The sequence below is a fragment of the Rana temporaria genome, chromosome 3 (assembly GCF_905171775.1).
Source record: "Rana temporaria chromosome 3, aRanTem1.1, whole genome shotgun sequence".
In the NCBI taxonomy this organism is placed as follows: domain Eukaryota; kingdom Metazoa; phylum Chordata; class Amphibia; order Anura; family Ranidae; genus Rana; species Rana temporaria.
Window position 1 is genome coordinate 118,445,128 of NC_053491.1, and position 25,373 is coordinate 118,470,500.

The window sequence follows — 25,373 nt, forward strand, 5'->3', positions numbered from 1 at the left end:
TTGCCGACCCACCATCCCAGAGCATGGGCATGCTCTTCCTTGGCTTAAGGTCGAGGGCCACATCAGAGAGCTCTGTGGGCCATAGGTTAAACACCCCTGATATAAAGCCTGTCTAATTCAGCTCTCAGCTCGTACTAATGATCTGGAGCTGCCAAGACAGACTCCCGATCATGTGACCGCTGTGACAGACCATCATTATGTAATTGACTGATTCTTCCTGCTCTTCTGCACATGCAGACCCTATTAAAGCGATGCTGGGGCTGCCCAATAGGGGGTTTAAGTTTTAGTTCAGTTATTGAGATTTGTTTCATAAACATTTAAAACAGACAATCTTAATATTGCTATGATGCATTGCTTAACCTTATTTGCGGTTTATTTCTAAGCAGAAGGCAAATACATTGATTTATGCAAGTTCATTATTTTTCTTACTCTTAAATACTCATTTAAGGTCTGTATCACATATTGACTTCAGCACGGCTAAATCTTGATATCTTAAAATGGATTTGGTGTTTACTGTATCATTGAGGCCTGCGGGTCTTAATTAGTTTCACATGCTGGATACTAGGAAAAAGCAATTACACACGCACATGGTACGGCCAATCTATATTTTGTAGTTTGTGTTCTGGATGAACAGCAGTGTAGCTAAAATGTTAACTCAGGCGAGTCCTGCCTCTTGTAGCCTCTGGTTCTCAAAGGGCTCTGAGTGAAATTAAAAGTTAGTGGTGTTAGTGCATTTTCAAATGTAAAACTAGAAAACAAATTATTGGTGATATCTTTGATGATTGGATTAACGAAGTATGTGGCAAGCTGTGGCGCTAATAGAATATGTAGAACGCAAACTTCACTCTGCCTGACATGATAATCAGTCCTCACCGGATTATCTCCTCATGTGGAAAATGTGCTTTCTACAAATCACAGCATTTGTTGTACATGGCTCTTGTTATATGTTGAAAATAAACACCAAAAATATTTTTTGACAGTGAATTAAATGCCATGTTTCCTTTTATACTAGCCTAAATAAAATGTAATTGGTGATTTCTTTGAAATGGCACCAAATAGTATTTTCTTATTTTTTTAACCGTTCTCTTGATTTTTCACGTATTGATTTTGATTGCCTTTTTATGACTAGATGTCATTGGCTGATGCCCCTGATTTTCAACAATCACTCTGCTCTTCTATTTTTGGATGACGCACATCAGAGTTTCTGTGGCTACAGAATGCATGCTATGTTTGTATTGTGAAACGTACAGACTGGAAGTAGAACCTTTTTTCGAAAGTGTATTGAGCTTGGCATGCTTTCTATTTGCCAGAAAAATTCCATTTGTTCCATTATAACGTATGTGATGGAGGGTTATTTTTGCTATGCCATCAATTTGAGTTTAGTTATTAAAACACATTCCATTCCCGTTTAAGCTACTGTATTTGCTCAACTGACTTGAAAATATGCCAAGAAAATGGACACACATTATATTGTTTATGCAAACAAAAAAATGGCTGTCAAATAATTGGCAGAAGTTATAAAATAATTAACGCCAACAATTAACTTATTTAGCCAAGCATTTATTTTATTTTTAAATGAGCGCTCCGTTTTATTATATTGCATTGTTATTAAAATGCAATGTAATGTTTTTCATTATTTTGTGGGCATTGTTTTCACAGTTATTAGTGGTTTATCATCCATGCCTTTTATGTAGCGTATAATTTTTTTTCAGTAGATTACCAAAATATAAAACTGGTATTGTTTTTTTACTAATTGGGCTATTCTTTAAATTATGAAACAAGCTCACTTCACTAATGAACACCGTTAGCGATAGCTACTGCTAATAGATGCAAATGTCCACTGCACTTTTACCTAGGCTATTACATAAAATTCCTACACTTTTCATAATGTAATTTTTGTTCCGTTGACTTTATTTCCTTTTTGAAGCAATGGGCTATTTAATACATATAGCGCTTTCAATGCATATATATGGCCCGTCTTTATGCGGTTACCCAGATTTGAGATCAACTAAAGGCTTTACAGATGCACAAACTTGCTTAGACACTTTTTTGGACCAAACAAACATTTTACTAATTTTCTACCAAAACCCATAAGATGCTGGTCAATAAGCTAAGAGCCAATTTCCCTCAATCATTCACAGACTATTTATTTTGGATGGTGCTCCCACTTATTGTCCTCAAGCAATGGCTAAGACCTTTGGGAACTCTACTATAAACCGTATACCTGCCAAAAGCCTAGTACAAACTAGTGTTTTTTTTTTGTTTGTTTTTTTCGTTAAGCCCAGTAGAGTAGCCACTATACTAACTATTCAACATTACAGTGATCTCCCCTGCTATTCTTTTATGTTCTGACAGGGGGACGGCCCCCAGCCAGAACACTCCGATCAGAGCTCTGGTCAGGGTGATGTGCCTCTTTCCCAATATATGCACTCCTATATCTCGGTTATCCTGAAACCTGGAAATAACTTTTTAGACATGACCCTTTGACAGAAGCTTCTGTCAGACTGGCTGCAGTACACACAGGCAGAATGTCAGTCGTTTTTTTTTGAACCAGCCAATGCTGCCTGACATTCGGCCCATGTGTAAGGGGCTTTACTCTCGCACGGTATGTTTTAGGTGCACCAGACTTGGTCAAATACTATTTAGCTACTCACTTGCAGCCTTTTATTTCATGGTCTACCCAACATTCACCCAGTTGCTGGACCGAAATTGAAACTGTAAAATTGTATCCTACACACATGTTCATTGATATGGTCTAGAACTTCCAACCAATATGGACTATATAAACGACTTTGACTTGCTCCTATGCTCGTCACATTGGCAATCTGGAATAAATATGTATTAAAGTATTCTCTCTCTTTACCCTTCTCTCTCATGACCAATGTTCTGCATAGCCCAGAAGTACCCGATCGCGTGTCCTATGGGCGTATGCTGCCATGGGCAATATTTCAATTAAGCCCCCTAGTCAACCCAGTGTCCCGTAATATGTGCTCATTGATGACTTGCAAACTTCTAAACTTATACCTGCTCATCTTTTATATTTCTATCTTCAAATTAAACATTTCTTGATTACCAGAGCTTCCTCTCGTTCTCTGGAGAAGCTTAAATTTGAACATATCTGTGCCCAAAGTCCTCATCAAACAAGTTTAGTCTCTTCTATATACAAACTTCTTCTTGAGGAATCCCCCTTAACAGATAATTTCCATTTATATATGTGTAAATGGGCGCAGGCCCTTCAGCAACCCATTTCCCACCATTAGAAAACTCTTGAACGAAAAAACGCAACAGGCTGGTTGTGCTGATGTTGAATGATAGATTGATTTCAGTACAACTAACTTTCCATGCATGGATCGAAATTTAATTGGTTCCTGCTCATCTGGCCGAATTTCGATCCATCTATGGCCAGTTTTAGTCAGAAAGTGATGTGAAATCCAAAATTTTACCGGTTTCATCAGACCAAGAGGTGGGCTAAATTCTCCAATACAGACATTTGTTCTGATGACGGCTTTCGCAACTCTCAAAGGGCCAGTTCACCCCCCCCCCCCCCCCCGTTTGGTGCTGAAAACATTCTATTTTATTTGCGTTTTACACAGCGCTTGGGAATGTGCTGCCCTCTTTAGACACGTGCCGGAGCCTTTAATTGTTAATGGCACCCCAAATGCATCTACCAAGCGCCCACATTTGCAGCCACCAAACCACATGATGCAGCATGGTTTCCGAAGTCTTGCCTAGAGTACTTTTTTGCGCGTTCCCTCGTATTTGGTAACCCATTGAAATTAATGGACTGTCAAAAATTTACCGCTGAGGCACACATGCATGCACAAATGCATGTGTTGTTGTGTAAACCAACTGGCCATAAAATAGGAATTGCCCTCAATTTTTAAAGATGTTCTTTCACTTCCCGATGTGGAACTGTCAGAACAGGACCCGAAGGGAAACCTCCCCAATGAGACACATGCAGCAAAATAAAACTGACATGGGATTCAACCCTTTCCTAGTCTTATCAAATACTGAAAACACTGTTTTGGCTGCACATATGCTTTAACTTGTGAATTTGGAGAGAAAGGGACGGTAGAAACCTTGCTGATGAGACTACAGTTATCAACATATCTACTGTATTCCCACATCCCTGTTAACTGTGTGATCCAATGGCTTCTTGCACTGCTTGAAAGCTCCAGTGAAAAGATATATGTTTTAATTTTCCCATGCAGCATTAAAAATAAGATTGCCCCTATAGCAAATTTGGAATTTTTTTGAGGTCCAAAATTGTACATGATGTGATTCTTAAACGTAACTAGAATTGAGCCATTTAATTGTATTCCGTTCCAGAAGAATGCTCTGCTCCAGAGAATCTATGGTATACTCCGGATATGCAATATATATTCTGTACTTTACATATGTATGCCCAACTTTTGTTCACACAACACAATTGAAATATTTTAGATTATGTTGTATCCCTTATGTCGCATGGTCCAGACTTTACATGTGGTCTAACCTATTTGTTTTCCTGCAGGAATGTTGTTCAGACAGATGAGAAGCTGGCGATAAGTGCTTCTTGGGCAAAGGACGATGACATCACTAGACTACTGAAGTCCCTTCCCAATTGGCTGAACATGACACAGCCTAAACAATTAAGACCTAAAAGAGAGGATGAAGAAGATTTTATACGGTATGTCAGTTTAAAATTTCAGTGACATGTCAAGGGGTTAAAGATTCAAACCGCCCCAGCCTTATGTTTGTTGCACATGCCATAATTCAAACTCCAAGAAAACAACTAAATACACAGCAGACATACAAACAGCATATGGAAGATGTTTTGTTTGCCAAAGATTTTGTAGATTGTTTTTAGCCAGTCTTGTGATCCAGGCACCCCTACCAGAAAGCAGAGTCAAATTGGTGACCTTGCGTTTCTCAAATGCTACAAAGAAGCAGCACACAGATGAGCTTCTTACTATGCTGTCTCCTCCTGCAATTGCTTTGAAAATTACAGCACTGTGCAAAACACTAGAGTCCTGATTGGCTGCCCCAATGTGTAAGGACTGCTGTGTATGATGTCAAAGCAAATTCATAACTAGAGGAAATCGTGTTTTATTATCTGCTCACTATTAAGCTTCAAACTACTTAAAGCAAAATGAAAGTCTGCAGAATACTCTCCGCCACTGCAGCGCTGCTGGACCTCTTACTTGGTGGCGACGTCTTCTCTCTGGACTTTTTCTAGTGTTGGGTTTTAAGGCCTCTTGATTGGCCTGTGGGGATAATGTGAATCAATTTTTTTCTTAAATTAATTTCTAACGGTCTGTGTGATTTTTCTTTAGTAAACTCCATTCTCTTCAAAGTCACTCCAAGAAAAACCTTGGGTGTACACAAAGCAGCTGCTGAGAGCAGCAGAGGTCCAATGGCCAGAGGTAGATGGCAGCAAAGACTAACTGAGGTGAAAAATGCATGTCTTTCAGATGGAAGTAAAGGAAGTAATAAACTACCTCACACTGAAAAGGCGGGAACAGAGTAAAGAGAGCGCGCATGACACTACATCTAGCTGCTCAGTACAGTACTTAATTCCCCAACATATCAAACCTTTTTGCAGCAACCAATTGAATAAGTAACAATGGCGGTCCTGAACTTTACCATTAATGAGATAGTTACCAATGCTCATAACGTATAGTAAATTAGCTTACAGAAGCCCATTATGGCTCTGCACCTGGAAGAGCGCTTTTTCCTAACTCAAAGCATGAACCCCTGTACCCACGGCCGGTTTTCCCCTCGGAAAAAAAAAACGTTGGTTTTCCCGATGGGATTTCTGCCAAGCTTGTCTTGCATACAGACTGTCATACAAAATCCCGCCGGTCCAAAGCGCGGTGACGTACGACGGCACTATAAAGGGGAAGTTCCATTCCAATGGCGCCACCCTTTGGGCTGCTTTTGCTGATTTTGTGTTATCGCGTGTCAGTATAAAAGTTAATAATAGGGGGGCGTGGCTAGCCAGCGAGCTGAATGGACGGCTGATCCCTCAGCTCCCGCACGGACCGGAGATTTGACCCGCTAACGGCACTGTCCCGAGCACAGAAATGCACCAACAAGACCCCCACAAGGGGGGGAACCAAACAGGAACCTCCCGCAAGAGAAAGGAGTACCGGGCCCCTCGGAAGCTGACAGACTTCTTCTCCTCAGCGCCCGGCGGCCATATCCAAGATGGCGCCCGCGACCGCTCTCCGCGCGGCGAGCGGGCATATACTGACCTGCCTGATGAGGAGGACGTGTTCACCCAGCCACACAACGCATCCCCGGATCCCTCCACTGCTCTTGGACCTCCGTCCAACTCCAACAGCCCGGCGAAGGCGCGGATGCGGCTCGACTCAGGCATACAGGCCTCTGAGGTAAGGCCTGCCCAGGACTCGCTCCCCTCACTACTCCCCGCACCATCCCCTATTGCGGCCTTCCCCACGTCAGGCCAGCCTGTCGTGGACACGCAGCTGAAAGAAATGCTTACCTCCCTGCATAGTTCACTGCACAGTGACATTTCCTCTATGTTTGCTGCCTTTAAACTGGAGATGGGATACATAGGCAACAGGATGGGGCATATTGAAAGTCAGATGAGCGCCATGACAGGCACAGTAAACGACCTAGTGGATGCCCACGACCATGTCAGAGATGAGCAACAGTGGGTACGGGCCAAAATGGCGGACCTCGAAGACAGGTCGAGACGTAATAACGTCAAAATTCGCGGTATACCCGAATCGGTCACCCCAGCAGATCTAAATGCCTATGCTAGGGAAATGATTTCCACCTTATTGCCTGACCTTCCACCTGTGGAAACAATAATAGACCGCATACACCGCCTGCCAAAACCCCCCCACCTACCGGCAGAAGTCCCCCGCGACACACTAATGAAAATACATTTTTTCCATACCAAGGACATGCTCCTATCCAAAAACAGACGCCTGGACCGCCTACCGCCACCATACTCCAAACTGCAACTCTATGCGGACATTTCCCAATACACTAGGCAACAACGCCGGCAGCTACAGACCATCACCAAGCCGCTTATCAATCACAAAATACCCTACCAATGGGGGTTCCCGACCAAACTACTAGTGACCAAAAATGGAGTGAAACATGCCATACACACAGTGGAGGAGGGAATACGCTTGCTTACAAAATGGAAGGTTATCCCGGACGGGATACCACCACCCCACGCACTCACTGCAGGAAACCAACTGCCTCCCATGAAAGGCCCGCACTCCGGTGGGATCAAATGACCATGTTACAGGGATGCCATGTCTGTACTTTCACTAAACACTCCGGTCCGGTGCCTGCTCGTTGCACCTAGTTACAAACTTTTACCCTCCAGCTCCGCTCAGTGGTTCTGCTGATATACCACTGATCCTTATTGGTACTTACTGCTCCTTCCCCTCATTTCCTTACCTGATTCCATTGCATATCCGTTTTATTGCATTAACTGTTATCCTCTTCTTCCCCCCACCTATCCCGTTCCGGAAGAGCACCTCTCTACCACTACATAGCCTCCACTGAAGAAACTACCGTCGTACCCTCCAGAACCTCAGGACTCGCGAGCTCATTCCAGGCACTGATCCAGAGCCACACGAACTGTGAGTACTACCTCTTTCATCTACGCACCACACCCTTTTGCCTCCACGATGCCGAAATTCCTATCCCTAAATGTAAAGGGCCTGAACCACCCGGCCAAAAGGGCATCTTTATGGCAAACAGCCCAAGACTCCAAATGTGATATCCTCTGTGTACAGGAAACGCACTTTCAACTCACTGCTGAACCAAAATGCACGAACAAGAACTTTCCCACCATACTCAAAGCCTCGAGACCTGACAAAAAAAATGGCATACTGATGGCCTTCAGGTCCACGGTATCTCTAGTCATACACAATACTCTCACCGATCCCAATGGTAGATTCTTAGCACTAGACTGCTCTCTGAATGACGTCAGGCACACCATTGTGTCGGTATACGCACCAAACAAAGGCCAAATTCGCTTCTTAACCAAGCTGATGAAAAAAATAGACCGCTTTAAACAAGGCCGCATGGTCATATGCGGCGACTTCAACATCGTACCAGACAATTCAATCGATGCCTCTTCCAGGCTTAACAGAACGGCATCGCCTATGGGCACTTTCATACGCTCACATGACCTGTACGATGTATGGCGTTGCCACCACACCACCGAAAGAGACTATTCTTTTTTTTCTCCCTGCCATAACTCCTACACTCGAATTGACTACTTCTTAGTTGACAAGTGGACCCTGCCCACGGCCTCAGCATCTGAGATAGGTACCATCACGTGGTCAGACCACGCACCTATAACCCTGACTACAAATGACTCTCCATCTGCCTCTGCAACGAGAATCTGGAGGGCTAATTCAGCTCTCATGAACTCTCCGCTTTATTCAGATTATATCAAGACGAGTTTGGAAGAATTTTTTGAATTGAATACTGGTTCTGTTACCGATAATTCTGTATTATGGAATGCCCATAAGGCATTTATACGAGGGATTCTCATCCAGATTGGAGCTAGAGAGAGGAGGAGGAGAACACAGCGTCTAAATTCCCTGACAGCAGAAATAAAATCACTAGAAAACTTAAACCAAACCCAACCCGACAGGGCCCTCAAACATAAATTAGGTCTCCTTAGACAGGAGCTGAGGTCCCATCTCTTAGACTCTTATGAGAAAGCCCACACACGTTTCGGGGCTAAACACTACTCCACGGGCAATAAAGCCGGTAAAGCCATGGCTGCTAGGATCAAAGGGCATTATGCCAAAACCAAAATCGCCCACTTATATCACCCTGCCTCCAAACAAAAACTAGTAGACCCCTCGGCCATCGCCGAGGCGTTCCGCCACTATTATAATACCCTCTATAATCTGAAAGAAGATTCCTCTGTACCGCAGCCCTCCCCCCAAGACATTTCAACATTCCTAGAACACATTAACCTTCCCAGATTATCCAGCGACCAGCTCTCGACATTGAATACCCCGTTTACTCCTCCAGAACTTCTGGAAACCATTTCGAAACTACCCTCTAACAAGTCCCCGGGCCCAGATGGACTCACTAGTGAGTACTACAAACTCTTTGGACAAACACTAGCACCCTTCCTCTCGAATGTCTGCAACGACGCTGCCTCGTCCTCCTCTCTCCCTCCTGAAATGCTCTCCGCCTTGATTATTACACTACCGAAGCCAGGCAAGGAACCCACCCAAGCGCAGAACTTTCGCCCTATATCATTGCTCAATATAGATACCAAGATTTATGCCAAACTCATAGCCAACCGGCTGATTAACTTGATGCCCCTGCTCATTCATAAAGACCAATCGGGTTTCACGAAGGGGAGGCAAACATATGACGCTACCCGCAGGATTCTCAACATCATACATGGTGCTGGATCCACCCGAACGCCTTCTCTGCTCCTTTCTTTGGATGCAGAGAAGGCGTTCGACAGAGTCCATTGGGATTATATGAAAGCGACTCTCATTAAATTCGGATTTCGGGGCCACATACTGTCGGCCATATTGGCACTATATTCTTCCCCCTCGGCCCAAGTATATACCTCGGAGATGCTTTCACAACCATTCTCCATAACCAATGGCACCCGCCAAGGCTGCCCTTTATCCCCGCTCATTTTCAACCTGGTCATGGAACCGCTCGCGGAACATGTCAGATCCCACCCCGGTATAACAGGCTTCCGATTCGGCGTCAAAGACCACAAAATCAATTTATTCGCGGACGATGTGATACTAATGATCACAGACCCAATATCCTCCCTGGCTTCGGTACAACTGCTGCTACAGAAATTTAGTGCTGTTTCGTATTACAAGGTAAATGAACAAAAATCTCATATTCTAGACCTGGGCTTGGACGCAATTACCAGTAACATACTCAGACACAAATATCCTTACTCCTGGGCGGAGGATGGCATAACATACCTGGGTGTAACACTTTACAAGTCACTAAAAGATACCTCAAAGCACAACTACACTTCCGTTAAACAAATGTTGATCAAAGAAACTAACAAACTCTCAAAATACGAATTCTCATGGGCAGGCCGCCTTGCGGCATTCAAAATGATGCTGCTCCCCAGGTTGTTGTACATCTTCCGCACGTTGCCCGTGCCTCTCACACGCTCATATCTCAACTCTTTACAGTCCATCTTAACACAATTTGTGTGGCAAGGGAAAAAATCCCGATGTGGCCATTCTAAACTCATCAAACACAGGTCAGTAGGAGGAATGGGCCACGTAGATATCAGGGACTACTATCTAGCCTCGATCCTCTCCCAAATGAGGGACTGGTTCTCCTCTTCGCCATCTACACTATGGGGAGATATAGAAAACACCGCAACACCGGGACCTAACCTAGCCAGATGGATGTTTAGCATGTCCACAAAAAACACACCACTGACACTTTATTCGCCCACCGTCCAAGCCTCTGTTAAGGCATGGAGAATCCTTCACAACACCCGATGGACGAACCGTCCGACTAAGCCAATACCGGTCCCACTAGAAACATTAGAACTGCTATCACCTGACCTGACTATCCCGACTTGGCTTGCAGACCAAGTAAAATCTACATCTGACTTACGCTCCCTGGTGACTACCACTTCCTTTCTACAACTACAACAAAGGTTCCTCGCTCCCACCAGGGACTATTTCACATATTATAGAATACAAAAGTGCCTAGCGGCAAACCCCTCCATAGAAGGCTCGTTACCGATTCACATCTGGAACTACTTCCTCAACGACGTTAGTAAACCGAGGGGTACCTCCATACTATACTCCACCTTCCAAGATAAGACCTTGTTCCAAAAAACTAAACCCCTGGACGATTGGGAAACTGATGTCCAATCTCTTTTTACTGAGGAGCAGTGGCAAATAGCAATTAAGTCCGTTTATAAATACACATCTTGCACCTCCCTGTGGGAACTAACCCAAAAAATAGTAATGAGATGGTACATGACACCACATAGGATAGCCAAATGTTACACACACGCCTCTGACACATGCTGGAGAGATTGTGGCATACCGGGTACACTCCTACACATCTTTTGGACATGTCCACTCATACGGCCACTCTGGTCAGCAGTTGAGGCGACCTTGCAGGACATCTTTCGCTTCCCCATACTTCTATCTCCACACCTAGCGGTCCTCAATCTGACTATCGAAGACCTACCACCGACACACCGACTAGTGACCACACACGTTTTCTTAGCGACGAAACTACTGATTGCTAGGAAATGGAAAACAAAAGATACCCCCACACTCACGGAAGTCATTAACCTAGTACAGACACACTACACATACGAAACAGTTCTAGCTCGGGGGAAACCCACTTACTCTAAATTGCTCGCCCTCTGGAAACCTTGGAATACCTGGTACACGAATACATACGCTAAGTAATACACCTCTGATCTAAATTACAATCCTCACTGGTGCTCTTCCTCCCCTTCCCCCCCCTTCCTCCCCGCACCCCTTGACAGGATCGCACCTACCCCCTATCTCCCCCCCCCCCCCCCCCCCCCCTCTGTATTATGCTTTTTAAAGTTATGCATATTGTGTTAACACCAAGACCCTCCTTCTTGGAATGGCCTTTTGTTCATTCCGATGTTACTATAATACTAGAGTTATACTAAATCATCTTTGATGCACCTTAGCATGCTCATAGTACCTGCATAATACTCATCATAGATATGTTGTCATTCTTCTCTATGACATATTCTACTCTTGTTATTGTACGCATATATTGTAATCTGAAAACCACAATAAAAACTATTTGAATATAAAAGTTAATAATAATTTGCAGCGTGAGGAATGTGCTATCTCCATTACGAACGCTAGTTTTACCAGAAGGAGCGCTCCCGTCTCATACTTGATTCTGAGCATGCACGTTTTTTTACCCTCGGAAAAGCATACAGACGACCGGTTTTCTTGATGGGCAAAAAACTGACGCGATTCCCGACGGGAAAATAGAGAGCAGGTTCTCTTTTTTTTTTTAGCAGTTTTCCTGTCAGGACACACGAGCCAAACGCTCTCATGGCAGCTTTCCTGATGGGAAAACCGGTTGTGTGTACGAGGCTTAAGGGTCTGAAAACTGCAACAGAGTCCAGTGCCTGAAGGTCACATTCCAGACTAACTGTGGGCGTAATCACAAAGTGAGCCTATAGAAACTGGGTCATGCCATGTCTTTTTTATTGAGCTGTTAATTTTAATAAATGCAAGAAACTTTTTTAAACTTACTACACTATGGAGAATCTTCTTTTTTGCCTTTGGTCTCGTGGATCCCGAGATACTGTTTCTAAGAAGAAGACTGTGGAGACCAGAGTAATAGCTGCAGTGGCCCCTTGTCCTGGATACATCAAGAAGGAGAAAGCAACTGCCTTTTGGCTGTGCCATGGCTCTGTGTGTGTAGTGCGCTCTTGGGCTAGCTAACACGGTACACACAGGTCTGAAAAATGTCACAACAAAGTGCTTAAAGGTCACATTCAAGGCAAGCCCTGTATTTTTTAGTCCAGCAGGGTCTACATAAGGCCTCCACACTATTGCTACATAAACACCACAACGAAGTCCATTCACATTCCAGGCAAGCTCTGCAATCTTTTTCCAGCAGGGTCTGAGTAAGGCCTTCACACAATTGTTAAGGAAGCTCCGATCTGGATAGCTGCATAAAGGGATCTGCTGAAGTTGTGATGGAAGCAAAAAAAAAAAATGTCCTGAAGATATTACACCCTCAGTTTTTAAGCACTTTTTAGGAGCTGATTTAAAGTGGTTTTGAATCTCTGAAATTAAAAATTAACGGAGCATTTTTCGCTATAGCCTCAATATAAAGCATCAAGTGTGATTTCCATCTCCTCTCTTTTCCCTCTGTTATCTATATGCATCACTTCTGGTAGGTTATCCTGACCCCACAACCCCAAAAGATGGCTCCCCCATCCACTTCAGCACACAGCATGTGATTAACAGCCTCAGCTGTACATGTTTCCCTATGAGATTATAGAGGGGATGTAAATATATATGATGAAGTAGCGCTAATTACTCTAATATAAAGTGCTAGTGAACAAAAAATATTAATCTCAAAAACTCTATTAATAAAAGCATTAAAATAAATCTAATGATAAAGTGCATCACATCAAACATAACATCTGAATAAATAGATACATTCAAATGAAAATAGTCCATAAATAAGGTCCATCTCTTAATCAAAGATTGAATAATTTCCTGTGCAAACAAACTGGAAAGATGGGGAGAAGGACAGGTAAGGGAGTCCAAATTTGCAGATGTATAAAGATATCATATAAGGTACTTCTCGAATCCTCCCCCAGTAGTACTAGCCTCTCACCTCATAGGTGGACCCCAAAGGGTCTAGTAGTGCATCAATAGGTAATGGACACCAAAAGGCAGTTGCTTTCTCCTTCTTGATGTATCCAGGACAAGGGGCCACTGCAGCTATTACTCCGGTCTCCACAGTCTTCTTCTTAGAAACAGTATCTCGGGATCCACGAGACCAAAGGCAAAAAAGAAGATTCTCCATAGTGTAGTAAGTTTAAAAAAGTTTCTTGCATTTATTAAAATTAACAGCTCAATAAAAAAGACAAAAAAACGTCAAACAACGAAAATACACGTCATATGCAAAGACTTTCAGTCACTACTGTAACCGGAAGTGATGTCACCAAGCTCCTCCCAACGCGTTGTGTCACAACACACGTGACTTTATCAAGGGTGTGAGGCAGTTTGTTTGCACAGGAAATATTCAATCTTTGATTAAGAGACGGACTTTCTCTCTGAATCATCAGATTTTTTGGGGATGCACCTTATTTATGGACTATTCATTTTTATTTATTTATTCAGATGTTAGTTTGATATGATGCACTTTAGATTTATTAGAGTCATTTTGAGATTAATATTTTTTGTTCACTAGCACTTTTTATTAGAGTAATTAGTGCTACTTCATCATATATATTTACATTTACGGGGTGTTGGCAACACTGTAGAAGTTTAGCTGCTTTTTACGTTCCACTTCACACTTTATTACCAAGTACTTGGTATCTAACACTTTTGGTAGCGCATTAGTATTTCACGCTTCATTTATAGAGGGGATGTGTCCTTTTCCTCCACTCAGGTCTCAGATTACACTTGGCTCCCTGCTGTGCAGTGTATGATGTCAGATCCCTGCCTCCTACCAGCGGGAGCTGAAAGTCTTTGATCTGTGTATTTTAGAATGCTAGAGAGAGGAGATGGCTGTAGATAAACAGGGTATAACTTATGTAGGAGGAGTTGTTTCATCTCTGTGTACCACCTTCAGTGAGAATTTGTAACTTCTTTATCTTTTAATCCTTGTCAATATTTCATTTTAAGCTGGTGCCATGACCACTGCCCTGAGTTTCCTGTTTTAGAGTGGTTCTTTTCTCTTGCAGTGTCCTATAGAGTCACCTTTGCTTGCAGGGACTAGAGTTCTATCTCCCTATACTGTTTGCATCAATAGAAACACACAGCCTCTATAGTCTAGGATGTAAATGCACTTCCCTGCCCCTCTCTATTTCCTCTCCTTTACCCTCTCCAAGCTAACAGACTGGCTCGATTCTGCATTATTCACTGTTAAAGTGGAACTTCCTCTTTCAATTAACTTTAACTATTTTTAATTATTATGCTGCTAACATTAGTAAATGGATAGGAAACTATCATATTTACTTTTTTAAACTTTTTTGTTTTACATTTCTTCAGTTACATTTCAGTTTCCAGGTCTAGGCAAATTATATTATGCATTTCAGGAGTCTTCAGGGGTAGAAGAGGGGTTTTCTCAGCTAAGCACACCCTCCTGCCTGCATGTATACCTGAGCTAAGAGCAGATGGATTCCAGGAAGTAAATACTACATAAATCATCTTCCTTTACTCAAGATGGCCACAGCCAGAAATGCTGGGGGGTGTTTGTCTTGAATGTGGTTTAAAAGCTTCAAGGTTATTTTTACATTAATGCATTTAGGTGAAAAACCTTCTGTCACAGACTCGCCTCTCACCCCCACTTCCCCCCCACCCCATACTTACCTGAGCCCTATCATGATCCAGCGCTGTGCATAAAAGCTGCGGCTCTCCTGCCTTTGTCCCTCCTCCCTGGCTCTCCCTTTTTTGATACACACAGTGGTGTACTATCCACAGTTGCCATTCTTGTTATCATTTATTTGCATTTTTCTATTTCTAATTTTAGAATATATGTTTTTGGCACTGCACATATGATATACAATTTTGTAAATGAGTTGAGTAGAAATAAGAAGCAATGGTTCATGTTAATAATTAAGCAGCTTTTTTTTTTTTTTTTTTTTTTAAGCAGCTTTTTAACGAATAAAGCTCAAGCTTACATATTCCACATGTATGCCTTATTTGATATAGCCAAAGGTACCTTTCAGAATGAAAATACATTAATCATTCTGATTAAATATTGCCAGCAATGTGTTGAGTAATCAGCATCTGATTACTCATTTTAATGCTTTTGATTGACTATAGCAGCATATATTTTGAGGGAATAGCCTCCTGGCCATCTTTCTCAAATATGAACAACAGGATTTGTTAGAACAATTTTTGTTTGATTGCAGACCGTAGGTTGTTGCAGATTGTGGTTAAAACAGGGAATGGTCGTTTTGCATTAATCTCTTGCGATAATCATTTGATACAACACTTGACAATCAACAGAACACTAGAGTAAGCAATCAAGCAATATGGCTCTACTGTGGAAACAAGAGGAATGACTCTGAAACACACCTAGGCTTACTTGCTAAGCATGGACAAATGCTTGCTTTGTAGAGAAAATACAACACTGATGGATAAATGTATCTTGGTATGAATTGGGTATCCGATACACAATTACATTTTTGTATATCAAACTAACTAATTTAAGAGCCTGGGATATTTAAATAGAATTATACACTATATCATAGATATGAGGTACATAAGGGGACTTTTTCTCTGTGAAGTATGTTGAGCTGCCTGCTGGGAGTCTAATGCCCTGTACACACGATCGGTCAATCCGATTAGAACGGTCTGATGGATTTTTCCATCAGATATCCGATGAAGCTGAATGATGGTCAGTCGTGCCTACACACCATCAGTTAAAAAAACGATCGTGTCAGAACGCGGTGACGTAAAACACAGCGACGTGCTGAAAAAAACGCATGCGTCGACTTGATTCTGAGCATGTGTGTATTTTTAACCGATGGACGTGCCTACAAATGATCGTTTTTTTTCTATCGGTTAGGTATCCAATAGTTAATTTTAAAACAAGTTTAAAAATTTTTAACCGATGGATAAATAACCGATGGGGCCACACACGATCGGTTTGGTCTGATGAAAACGGTCCATCAGACCGTTCTCATCGGATTGACCGATCGTGTGTACGCGGCATATGAGTTAAAAAGCTGCTAAGCTTTTTGGTTTCCAGCAAGTTAGAACCAAATCCCTATTTATGTCTCCCTCAAGCCTCTTTTAACCCTGGTTCACATTGCTGCTACTTTGAAATTGCGCTACTTCACTTGAAGTAGCGCAATTTCAAAGTAGCAAGGTCAGCACGATTTCAGGTGCTACTTGATAGACATCTGTGTGGCTTCATACACACATGTCTATTAAAGGTGCACCTGAAATTGTCAAAATTTGTGCAAATAGGTGTTGCACTGATTGGAACAGTGCCATTGTCGCCAATAGGATGCGACTTGTCATTCGATTTGATCTATCAAATAGCATGACAAATCGCTCCAATGTGAACCTAGGCTTAGGCTGATTTGATTTGGGATCAGCACCCCCCCCTTTCATACATGTTGAGCTTTGTAACCCCCATATTGGCTCAGCGATATCTATACTTTGAGCCATAACGCAGTTTGCCATTTTCATTGATATCTTGTCTCCTACAAGCTATCTATTCGAGTGGAGTGGTGTCTTTTATTATTTTACCACAATTATGTGGTTTGTATATTTATTTCCAGGTGTTTTTTCAGTGCTGCTTTTCCACACACGGACAGTGGACATTCACAGCCTGTCATTAGGGAATCACTGTCCTGTGTGGGAACTATTAGGGGTATATTTAGTTAGTAACTTGGCTCTTTATCTAGGGGGGGGGGGGGTGTCTGTGATTTGTGGAGGGTGGGTGTGCTGTTCATGTCAGAAATAAAAATTATTGAAAGGAGAGGGGAATAGATATGAACAGGGGGGACTTTATATGGAGCACACAGTCTTCAGGGAAAATCGAATATCAACTAGTTGAAAATATAATTGTTTTATTCGGTACAGTTGAACAATAGTTGAACAGAAAATGATATAAATATAATATACTTGATAGTGTTGAGAACCATAAATACATTTAAAAAAACAGCAAAATTGATATTGTTTGTACACTTCCCATAAAATTAAAAGAACAATCTGCACATGCATAAATATTGTAAACATTCTATAGGAACAGCTACAACAAAGGTAGAGATAGCCTCCAACCTTCCCGACCTGCATCGGTATGACCCGAAAGGGACCCTAGGTAGTGGCGTCCCAATCTACAATCCACAAAGCTGTATAAGATAAAGTGTACAATTGTAGAATTCATAAAGGTGCAACCACGGCTTGTAGCTAGCTCAACGCGTTTCGTGGTTTGATTGTACCACTCATCAGGAGCAGGCACGTGATGCATATCTAGAAAAAATATAGAGTAGTGTAGTAATTAGATTCATAATTACTTCGCATGTGGCAGAGGATATAATTGCACATATGGTAGGACGAACCACTCCCATAATAGAACTTACAGACAGGCATGCTGTGTAGGGAAATATGACGTGGCCCATTGGACCCAGAGGTCCACCGGTAAAGTCTCCCATGGAAAATGAGGGAGCGTGTGCCAGGAACGCAACCCACCACATAGCCCCTCAAGGAAGGCATGGATACTCATAGTATAAAGGCAATTCATGTATCTCGGTCCTCCTGCGGGGGAATTGAGCTGGTTTAGTTACGAGTATATGCCATTACTGGTGTTCTTCTAATGGGGAATGATCTGGGTAGGTCCACCTATTACCTATAGAGGACCAGTTTTTATGCCTTGTATATGTTTTTGATATAGCTTATAGCTTTAATAAAATTTGTAGTTTAACTCTTTAGGGTGTGCAGCAGTCTTTCTTTTTTTATTTTTAATATTTTTTGGTTAGGCTGATTTCACACTCAGACCACCCAAGTGTTTTTGTTTTAGTAGCTCTACACCCCCAAGGGGGGTTAACAAAGGGTTAAAAGTGCCCAAAAAGTGCAGCTTCCCATTGATTTCAGTGGCAGGGGCGGTTTAGGAGCCGTGTATTAACGGCTCCCGCACCGCCCCCAAAGATCCTGGTATATCGATATGGAGTCGCAGCTCCAATTGATGGATACATAGAAGTGAAAACTCCAATTGATGGATACATAGAAGTGAAAACTCCAATTGATGGATACATAGAAGTGAAAAAACTTATGTTGGAGAGCATTAATAGTTTACAACTTTGTAATGTTGTCTAACAAACAAGGTCTAATATATCATAACCTGGAGTTGATCCTTAGAGTGTGTAGAACTTCTTTGCCAAGAATTAAACGTTCAGGTCTCTGGGTTGTAGCTTAAGAAAAACCAAAAGGAATTCCTTAAAAGGGGATAGAGTTCAAGACATGAAAGTAGTAAGGTGGAGGAAAGAAAGTGGTGTAAAGGTGTTGGTGCCGTATATACATCACTTATCATATAAGGTTAGTATAGTGAGTTATTGAGTATATAGACCTACTTCAGGGGTTCATCGGGGGCATAAGTATTGGCGTGTAGTTGTCAAATTTACATATGCCTGAAAATATTTGAATATAAACCAGAGAGACCATGTTTTTTGGAAGCGTTCAGCATTGTCAATCGACTGAGCAATGGTCTCCTCCATTTCACAGATATCCGTTACATTGCATAGCCATTCCTGGATAGTTGGAATGCGTGAGGATTTCCAAAAAAGTGGAATAAGGGCTTTGGCAGCATTCAGTAGATGTTTGGAGAGCGAGTTTTTGTATTTCTTGATAGTAAAATCTGTGACATGGAGTAGACAACACGCCGCATCAAGCTTCGGTTTTGTCTCCTACATGAGCTATTTTTAGCGTTAAAACGCCTGAAAGCACCTTCAGTGTAAAAGGGGTCTTACACTTGCTTCAAAATGTTGCAATTGACATGCTTTTTAAAGCTACAACAGGGGAGCAGTTGAGAGGTGGTAAAAACGTAAGTTTTACCACTCAGTCGCAAGTGTAAACAAGTCCTATAACGCTCCCTTATCGCTTCTGCAGCTGTTGAGGGAAACTTATTCAGCTTTGGCTGTGCTTTGTTTACATGTCTAAGCTGTGGTATTAAGTGTGGAGCAACAGGAATGTGAGTAGGGACTGGAACGGGGATCACCGAATAACATCATACAGTGTACATACAGTGTGTGAATGATAAAGCAGTAAGGTGAGCAGGGACCAGAGCGAGGACTGAGTGGTGGGGAATCAGCAGATAGGGAGATCAGTTTAGCAGAATGGAGGATCATAAGGAGATTAGCAGAGCTGAGTTTCAGGAGAACTGATCATCAACAGAATGGGGGGGGCGGGGGGGTGATCATGGGGATGGTGGGGAATGTACTACTGAGTTGAGGAGGGGAATATTGTGCCAGGAAACTGCACAGCTGGGGATTTACTGAGCCCGGAAACAAATGAGCTGGAAATCTGCTGATCGTACTACTGAGCCCCGAAAAACGAAAAAAAAAAAAAACAGATACCACACCAACACATAACCATGCAACAAATCTGGTGATTTCCTCATCACTTTCCATTTTAAATCATTTACCCTTAAACTACTTCCACTTCTACTTCAAATAAATAGAAGACCAACACACACACAGGGCATTTGCCAAGTTTCATTAAAGCTTCAAAAACACATTTAAACGCAAGAGGAACATCTAAAGTTATACAGTTGCAAGAAAAAGTATGTGAACCCTTTTGGAATGGTATGGATTTTTGCAAAAATTGGTCAAAAAATGTGATCTGATCTTCATCCAATTCACTCCTTTAGCAGCAATAACTTCAACCAAACGTTTTCTGTAGTTGCAGATCAGACGTGCACAACGGTCAGGAGTAATTATTGACCATTCCTCTTTACAGAACTGTTTCAGTTCAGCAATATTCTTGGGATGTCTGGTGTGAATCGCTTTCTTGAGGTCATGCCACAGCATCTCAATTGGGTTGAGGTCAGGACTCTGACTGGGCCACCGTCTTTCTTTTTTAGTAAGAACTCCTTTCTCCCAAGCTGTATAGACTAAGGTTTTCAGTTCAAGTTGGTAGTCAGGTAGAGGATCACTGCGAAGCTTAAGATAGGTGTCTGTATCTGCCAATAAACGACTAGCTTCTTTAATATCATACAAAACAAAGTGGACTATATTAAAGAAGCTAGTCAAAGCTAGAAGAAAGACAGTTCATTTTACCATCTGAATGTAGTACCCCTCATTTCTACCATCTCCTCAAGATCCATAAATCTTTGACTGACCCCCGACCCATTGAAGCAAGCACTAATGGCTTTCTCAGTGGGCTATCTACGTACATCGATTCTATTCTGCAACCCTTGGTTATACAACTACCTTCTTATATCAAATACTCTAATGAAGTACTATTCGTGGGAACAGGGATATATGTGGGCATCTTTAGACATGGCTTCATTGTAAACCTCCATTCCACACGAGACAGACATTAGAGCAGTACAATACTTTTTAAACAAAAGTGGTGAATTCAATTCACTACAATCACAGTTTCTGATTGAGGCTATTGAATTTTGTTTAAAACTCAACTACTTTACTTTTTGTGAACAATTTTATGTACAATGCAAGGGTACAGCCATGGGAGCGAGTTTTGCTCCCGTATACGCCAATCTTACTATGGGCCACTGGGAGGAGAGGAACATTTGGCTGAACAATCCTTTTGCTGAGCACATTGTTTTCTATGGTCGTTACATTGACGACATTGTGCTCATCTGGAGCGGGACCCCTGATGTCTTCTCCTCCTTGTGGCACATTGTAATGCCAATACTTTTGGCCCAACGTTTACATATGTATTGGATTCACATGAACTAGTATTTTTAGACCTACTGTTAACGAATGGCTCGAATAGGATTATTACTAAGAATCACACAAAACCTACTAGTGGGAATTTGTATCTTCATTTTAAAAGTTGCCACCATCCAACTTGGAAACAGAACATTCCTAAAGGCCAATTCAACAGACTTAGAAAAAACTGTACAAAGAACGAGGACTATGTTGAACAAAGTGGCTTAATGCTAAAAAAGTTTAAGGAGAAAGGATACCCCAGCGAACTTATCAATGAGGCGTTTTCTTCTTATGTGGGTCCCTACCCTAAAAAGAAAATAATAAGGGAACACATGGATAATGCTCATACTATAAGATTTATATCCACTTATAATGACAGGTATAAATCAGTATCCAATATAATTAAGAAGCATTTTAATATTTTACACCTTGATCAGAGATTGGCTCCAGTTCTTCCAGCCACCCCACAGATAACGTTCCGTAGGGCCAGAACTATTAAGAACATATTAGCCACCCGTAAAATACAGAAAAAACCCTCAGGATCTCCTTTGGATATCAGGTCCTACTTTAATGATAGAAAAGGCATTTTTCAATGCAAGAAAAGAGCGTGCCTGACCTGCCAATTCATCACACACGGTACAGATAAGATTAATATGAACTCAGGCAAAGTGTATACAATTAAACAATTTATCACATGCTCGACTGATTTTGTTGTCTACGTGTTGCAGTGCCCATGTGGGCTTCTCTACGTGGGCCGCACTATACGAGCACTACGCGCCCGAGTTGGCGATCACCACCGACTTATTAAGAAAGGTTGAATTGAACATAGTGTGCCACAACACTTTCGCACACACACAACAAGGACATTAAGTGCTTGGAGGTTTTTTCAATCGAACACATTCCTAAAGGTACCTTAACATTGAATGAAAGATTCTCCCTTTTATGTAAAAGGGAAGTTTTTTGGATTTTTATGTTTGATTCTCTGGCCCTGAAAGGGTTAAACGAGGAGATTGAAACATGTAGTTTTTTTATAGGTTTTAATCAATAATTGACAGTTTCATCTTTTCACTTTTATCCATTAATATATATTTTTTTGTTTTTATTGATTTTTTTATTGAGTTATTTACTCATTTATTTATATTTATGCATGTGTATATGTATATATGTACATATGTGTATGTACGTGCATATATCTTTTGGTATTTTTATGTTTATTTTATTCCTTCTTTTTGGGCAATGTATCATTTTTAGTTTGAGCAATGAAGAGGTTAAGGTTTTTTGGGTTCGCAGAACATGCCTCCCCTTTTTTCCCCCGCCCCTCGTTGACTCTGCAATTCCTCCCATTTTTGCTATTTAAACTTTGCTAGAGCCTCATTTTCTTGGCTTTGAAAAAGCGCACGGAGCGCGAAATGCATTGTCAAGGCTACTATAACCCCCCCCCCTCTTCACCATATCTATTTTAGATTATACATCCAGCATTGGTCCATGAGGATTTTTATCATCATTTTTCTGTTACTTCTACCAAAGCACACTAAAGTGGGTGGACTATTTCACCTTTCCCCACTAGAGTGCAGTAGCAGCACATTCCTGTGCTCAAACAGCAGACCAACGGCACTGTCGGCTCTAGCATTGCTTATCCCCTCGGACGGTATTGGCGTCGCAGACGTGTGACGTCATCCCATACGGAGGAAGCGTGCGGCTGTCTCCCGGACCCAGCTGTGCCATAGCCCCGGTCAGCGCCGTCTGCGCTTGAGGATCTCCCCATCCATCACCACAATGAGCCATCAGCTGTATGGGTGATCCAGGGAGCACGGCTTTGCTTACTTGAGGATTCCATCATCCACCTTTCTACCACCGCTCACACACAGTCAGCCCCAAAAGGTACTGTTTGTTGTGTTTTTTTTTCTCCCATCTGAGGAACTGCTCTCTGAGTCCTTTGTGCTCTATGGTAGCTGTTTGCTGTTTGTGCATTGTACACTGTACCTATTCATGATCATACATGGACAATATATGCTAAATTCAAATTTATTTTATATTTTTGTTTGGACTACATCCACAAATAAATTGACTTTTTATTTTAACTTTTGGTACCTAGTGAATTTTCTGAGAGCCATGAGTGCTGATTTTTAGTGTGTTTTTTGTGTGTTTTTTTTTTTTTTTTTAAATTGTATTTTTATTGGGTTTTACAAAAACACATAGTACAAAGCAGGATCATAGAGTACAAAAGAATGATAACAACAACATAATGATATCAAAGAGATTTCTCAAAAGAGAGCATAGAAACAATTGACAAAAATACAGTGTCCAAATATGCAGATCACAGTGGTAATCTGCACAAGAATATCAGAATAATGTAGAACAAACAACTCCAATGTAGAAATTAGCAACATAGGACAGAGAATAATAGTGAATATTAAGTGTCTTGTGGAAAATAAAATAAAGAATAGATAAAAATTAAAAGCTAAGGTGAGGCTAGTGGCACAGAAGTCCCGTATCTCGAGTGGTCCCAAGGCTCCCAAACCTTATCGAATTGTGGAATAGAATCATGAACAGACGCTGTTAAATACTCCATCCTCCGAATCTCAGTGACTAGGTGCAGAAATCTGGACCACGAAGGAGGAGCCGTGGATAACCAACACAGCGGTATAAGCCTCCTGGCCGCAAGTAATACATAGGCGGCCAAGCGGTTTACATTTTTGGTCAGGCCAGGGAACGGAAGTCCCAAAAGAAAATTTAAAGGGTCAAACGAAAGGGACAAATCTAATACCTCTTGTAACAACAGCCTCACCTTCAGCCAGAAGGGTTGGACCAGGGAACAATTCCAAAAGATATGGAATAAAGTACCAGTAATGCTTCCACAACGCCAGCAAAGTGGTGAGACCGAGGGAACGTACTTGTGGACAACATCAGGGGTTTTATACCAGAACATGAGGATTTTAATGGACGTTTCTCGATGAGTCACACATTTAGAAGACTTAAAAGTAGAGGACCAAATCTTGTCCCAAACCTGAACCGTAATGGGCTTACCCAATAAGTGTGACCATTTGCTCATGTAAAGGTGTGTGGCTTCAGAAATAGGATTCGACTCGTGGAGGATACGGTGGATAGAGGAGATTAAATGTAATTGATGAGGGCCCTGAGCACACAAAAACTCAAATGCTGTCGGTCTGTCGAGGGTCAAGGTGGGAGATTTGGATTGAAAGAAATGTCTAACTTGTAGATAGAAATAAAAAAGATGAGATGGTATATTAAATTTTCTACACAGGAAATCAAAAGAGTACAGCCTCCGCGTAATGGGATCAACTACATTCCGTAGCTGAAACAGAGGTACATTGAGCCATGGGGAAATCCTACCCAGGGACATGCTATCTGGAATGGTCGGATTGAACAGAACGTTTACAAGTGGTGGGCAGATCGAGGCAAGGGGATAGTTTTTGAGACATTTACGCCAAACGTTTAGAGTAAAGGCCATTGGGGCAGTACATTGACGCTTAAAGATAGGATCTAGAGAAGAAAGTGTATCCCAAACTAACGAGCAAGGGTGAACCGGGTATAGCACCCCCTTCTCAATGGTGGCCCATTGACTCGGAGCATGTAGGGAGGACCAGGACACAACAGCCCTTAAATGTGAGGCATAATAATACTTAGCGATGTCCGGAGCACCTAAACCACCCCTGGATCTAGGGGCAAACACCACTGAGCCAGCTATACGATGAGTCCCGCCGCCCCATATAAACTTTAAAAAACTCCTACGTATTGCTTTTAACTGGGAGGATGGTAGGGCAATCGGCAACGTTTCAAAGTGATAGAGCAATCTAGGCAGAATGGACATTTTTAGAACATTAATCCTACCAAGAAGGGAAAGAGGGTATTTCGTCCATGTCTGCAGGGACTTATTAATGTCCAAGACTAAGGGGGGAAAATTAACTGTATAAAGAGATGAATAAGAGGGAGTAAGCAGAATACCTAGATATTTGAGAGACTCAGTACACCATTTATAGGGAAAGGAATCCTTAAGTTGAGATAGTAGGGTTGGAGAAATATGGATGGGGAGAGCCTCAGTTTTGGAAGTATTTACCTTATATCCCGAGATGGCGCTAAAGGAGGACAATAGTTTGTGTAGTGAGGGGAGGGAAATTAGTGGCTTGGTAATAGTGAGCAAAATGTCGTCTGCAAAGAGCGACAACTTATATTCTCCCTGCCGCATCACCACCCCACAGATGTCCGGATGGGAACGAATAGACCCGGCCAGGGGCTCCAAGCACAAAATAAAGAG

At 42.0% G+C, this 25,373-nt stretch overlaps 1 protein-coding gene across 1 annotated transcript in view; it reads left to right on the forward strand.

Moving 5' to 3' along the window:
• EXOC4 (exocyst complex component 4) overlaps positions 1-25,373 on the forward strand; it is a 534,668-nt gene that overhangs the window by 383,391 nt on the left and 125,904 nt on the right. The window contains exon 13 of the mRNA XM_040343312.1: positions 4,514-4,669. Coding sequence (XP_040199246.1) covers positions 4,514-4,669 — 156 coding nt within the window. The remainder of the gene's footprint in view (positions 1-4,513; positions 4,670-25,373) is intronic.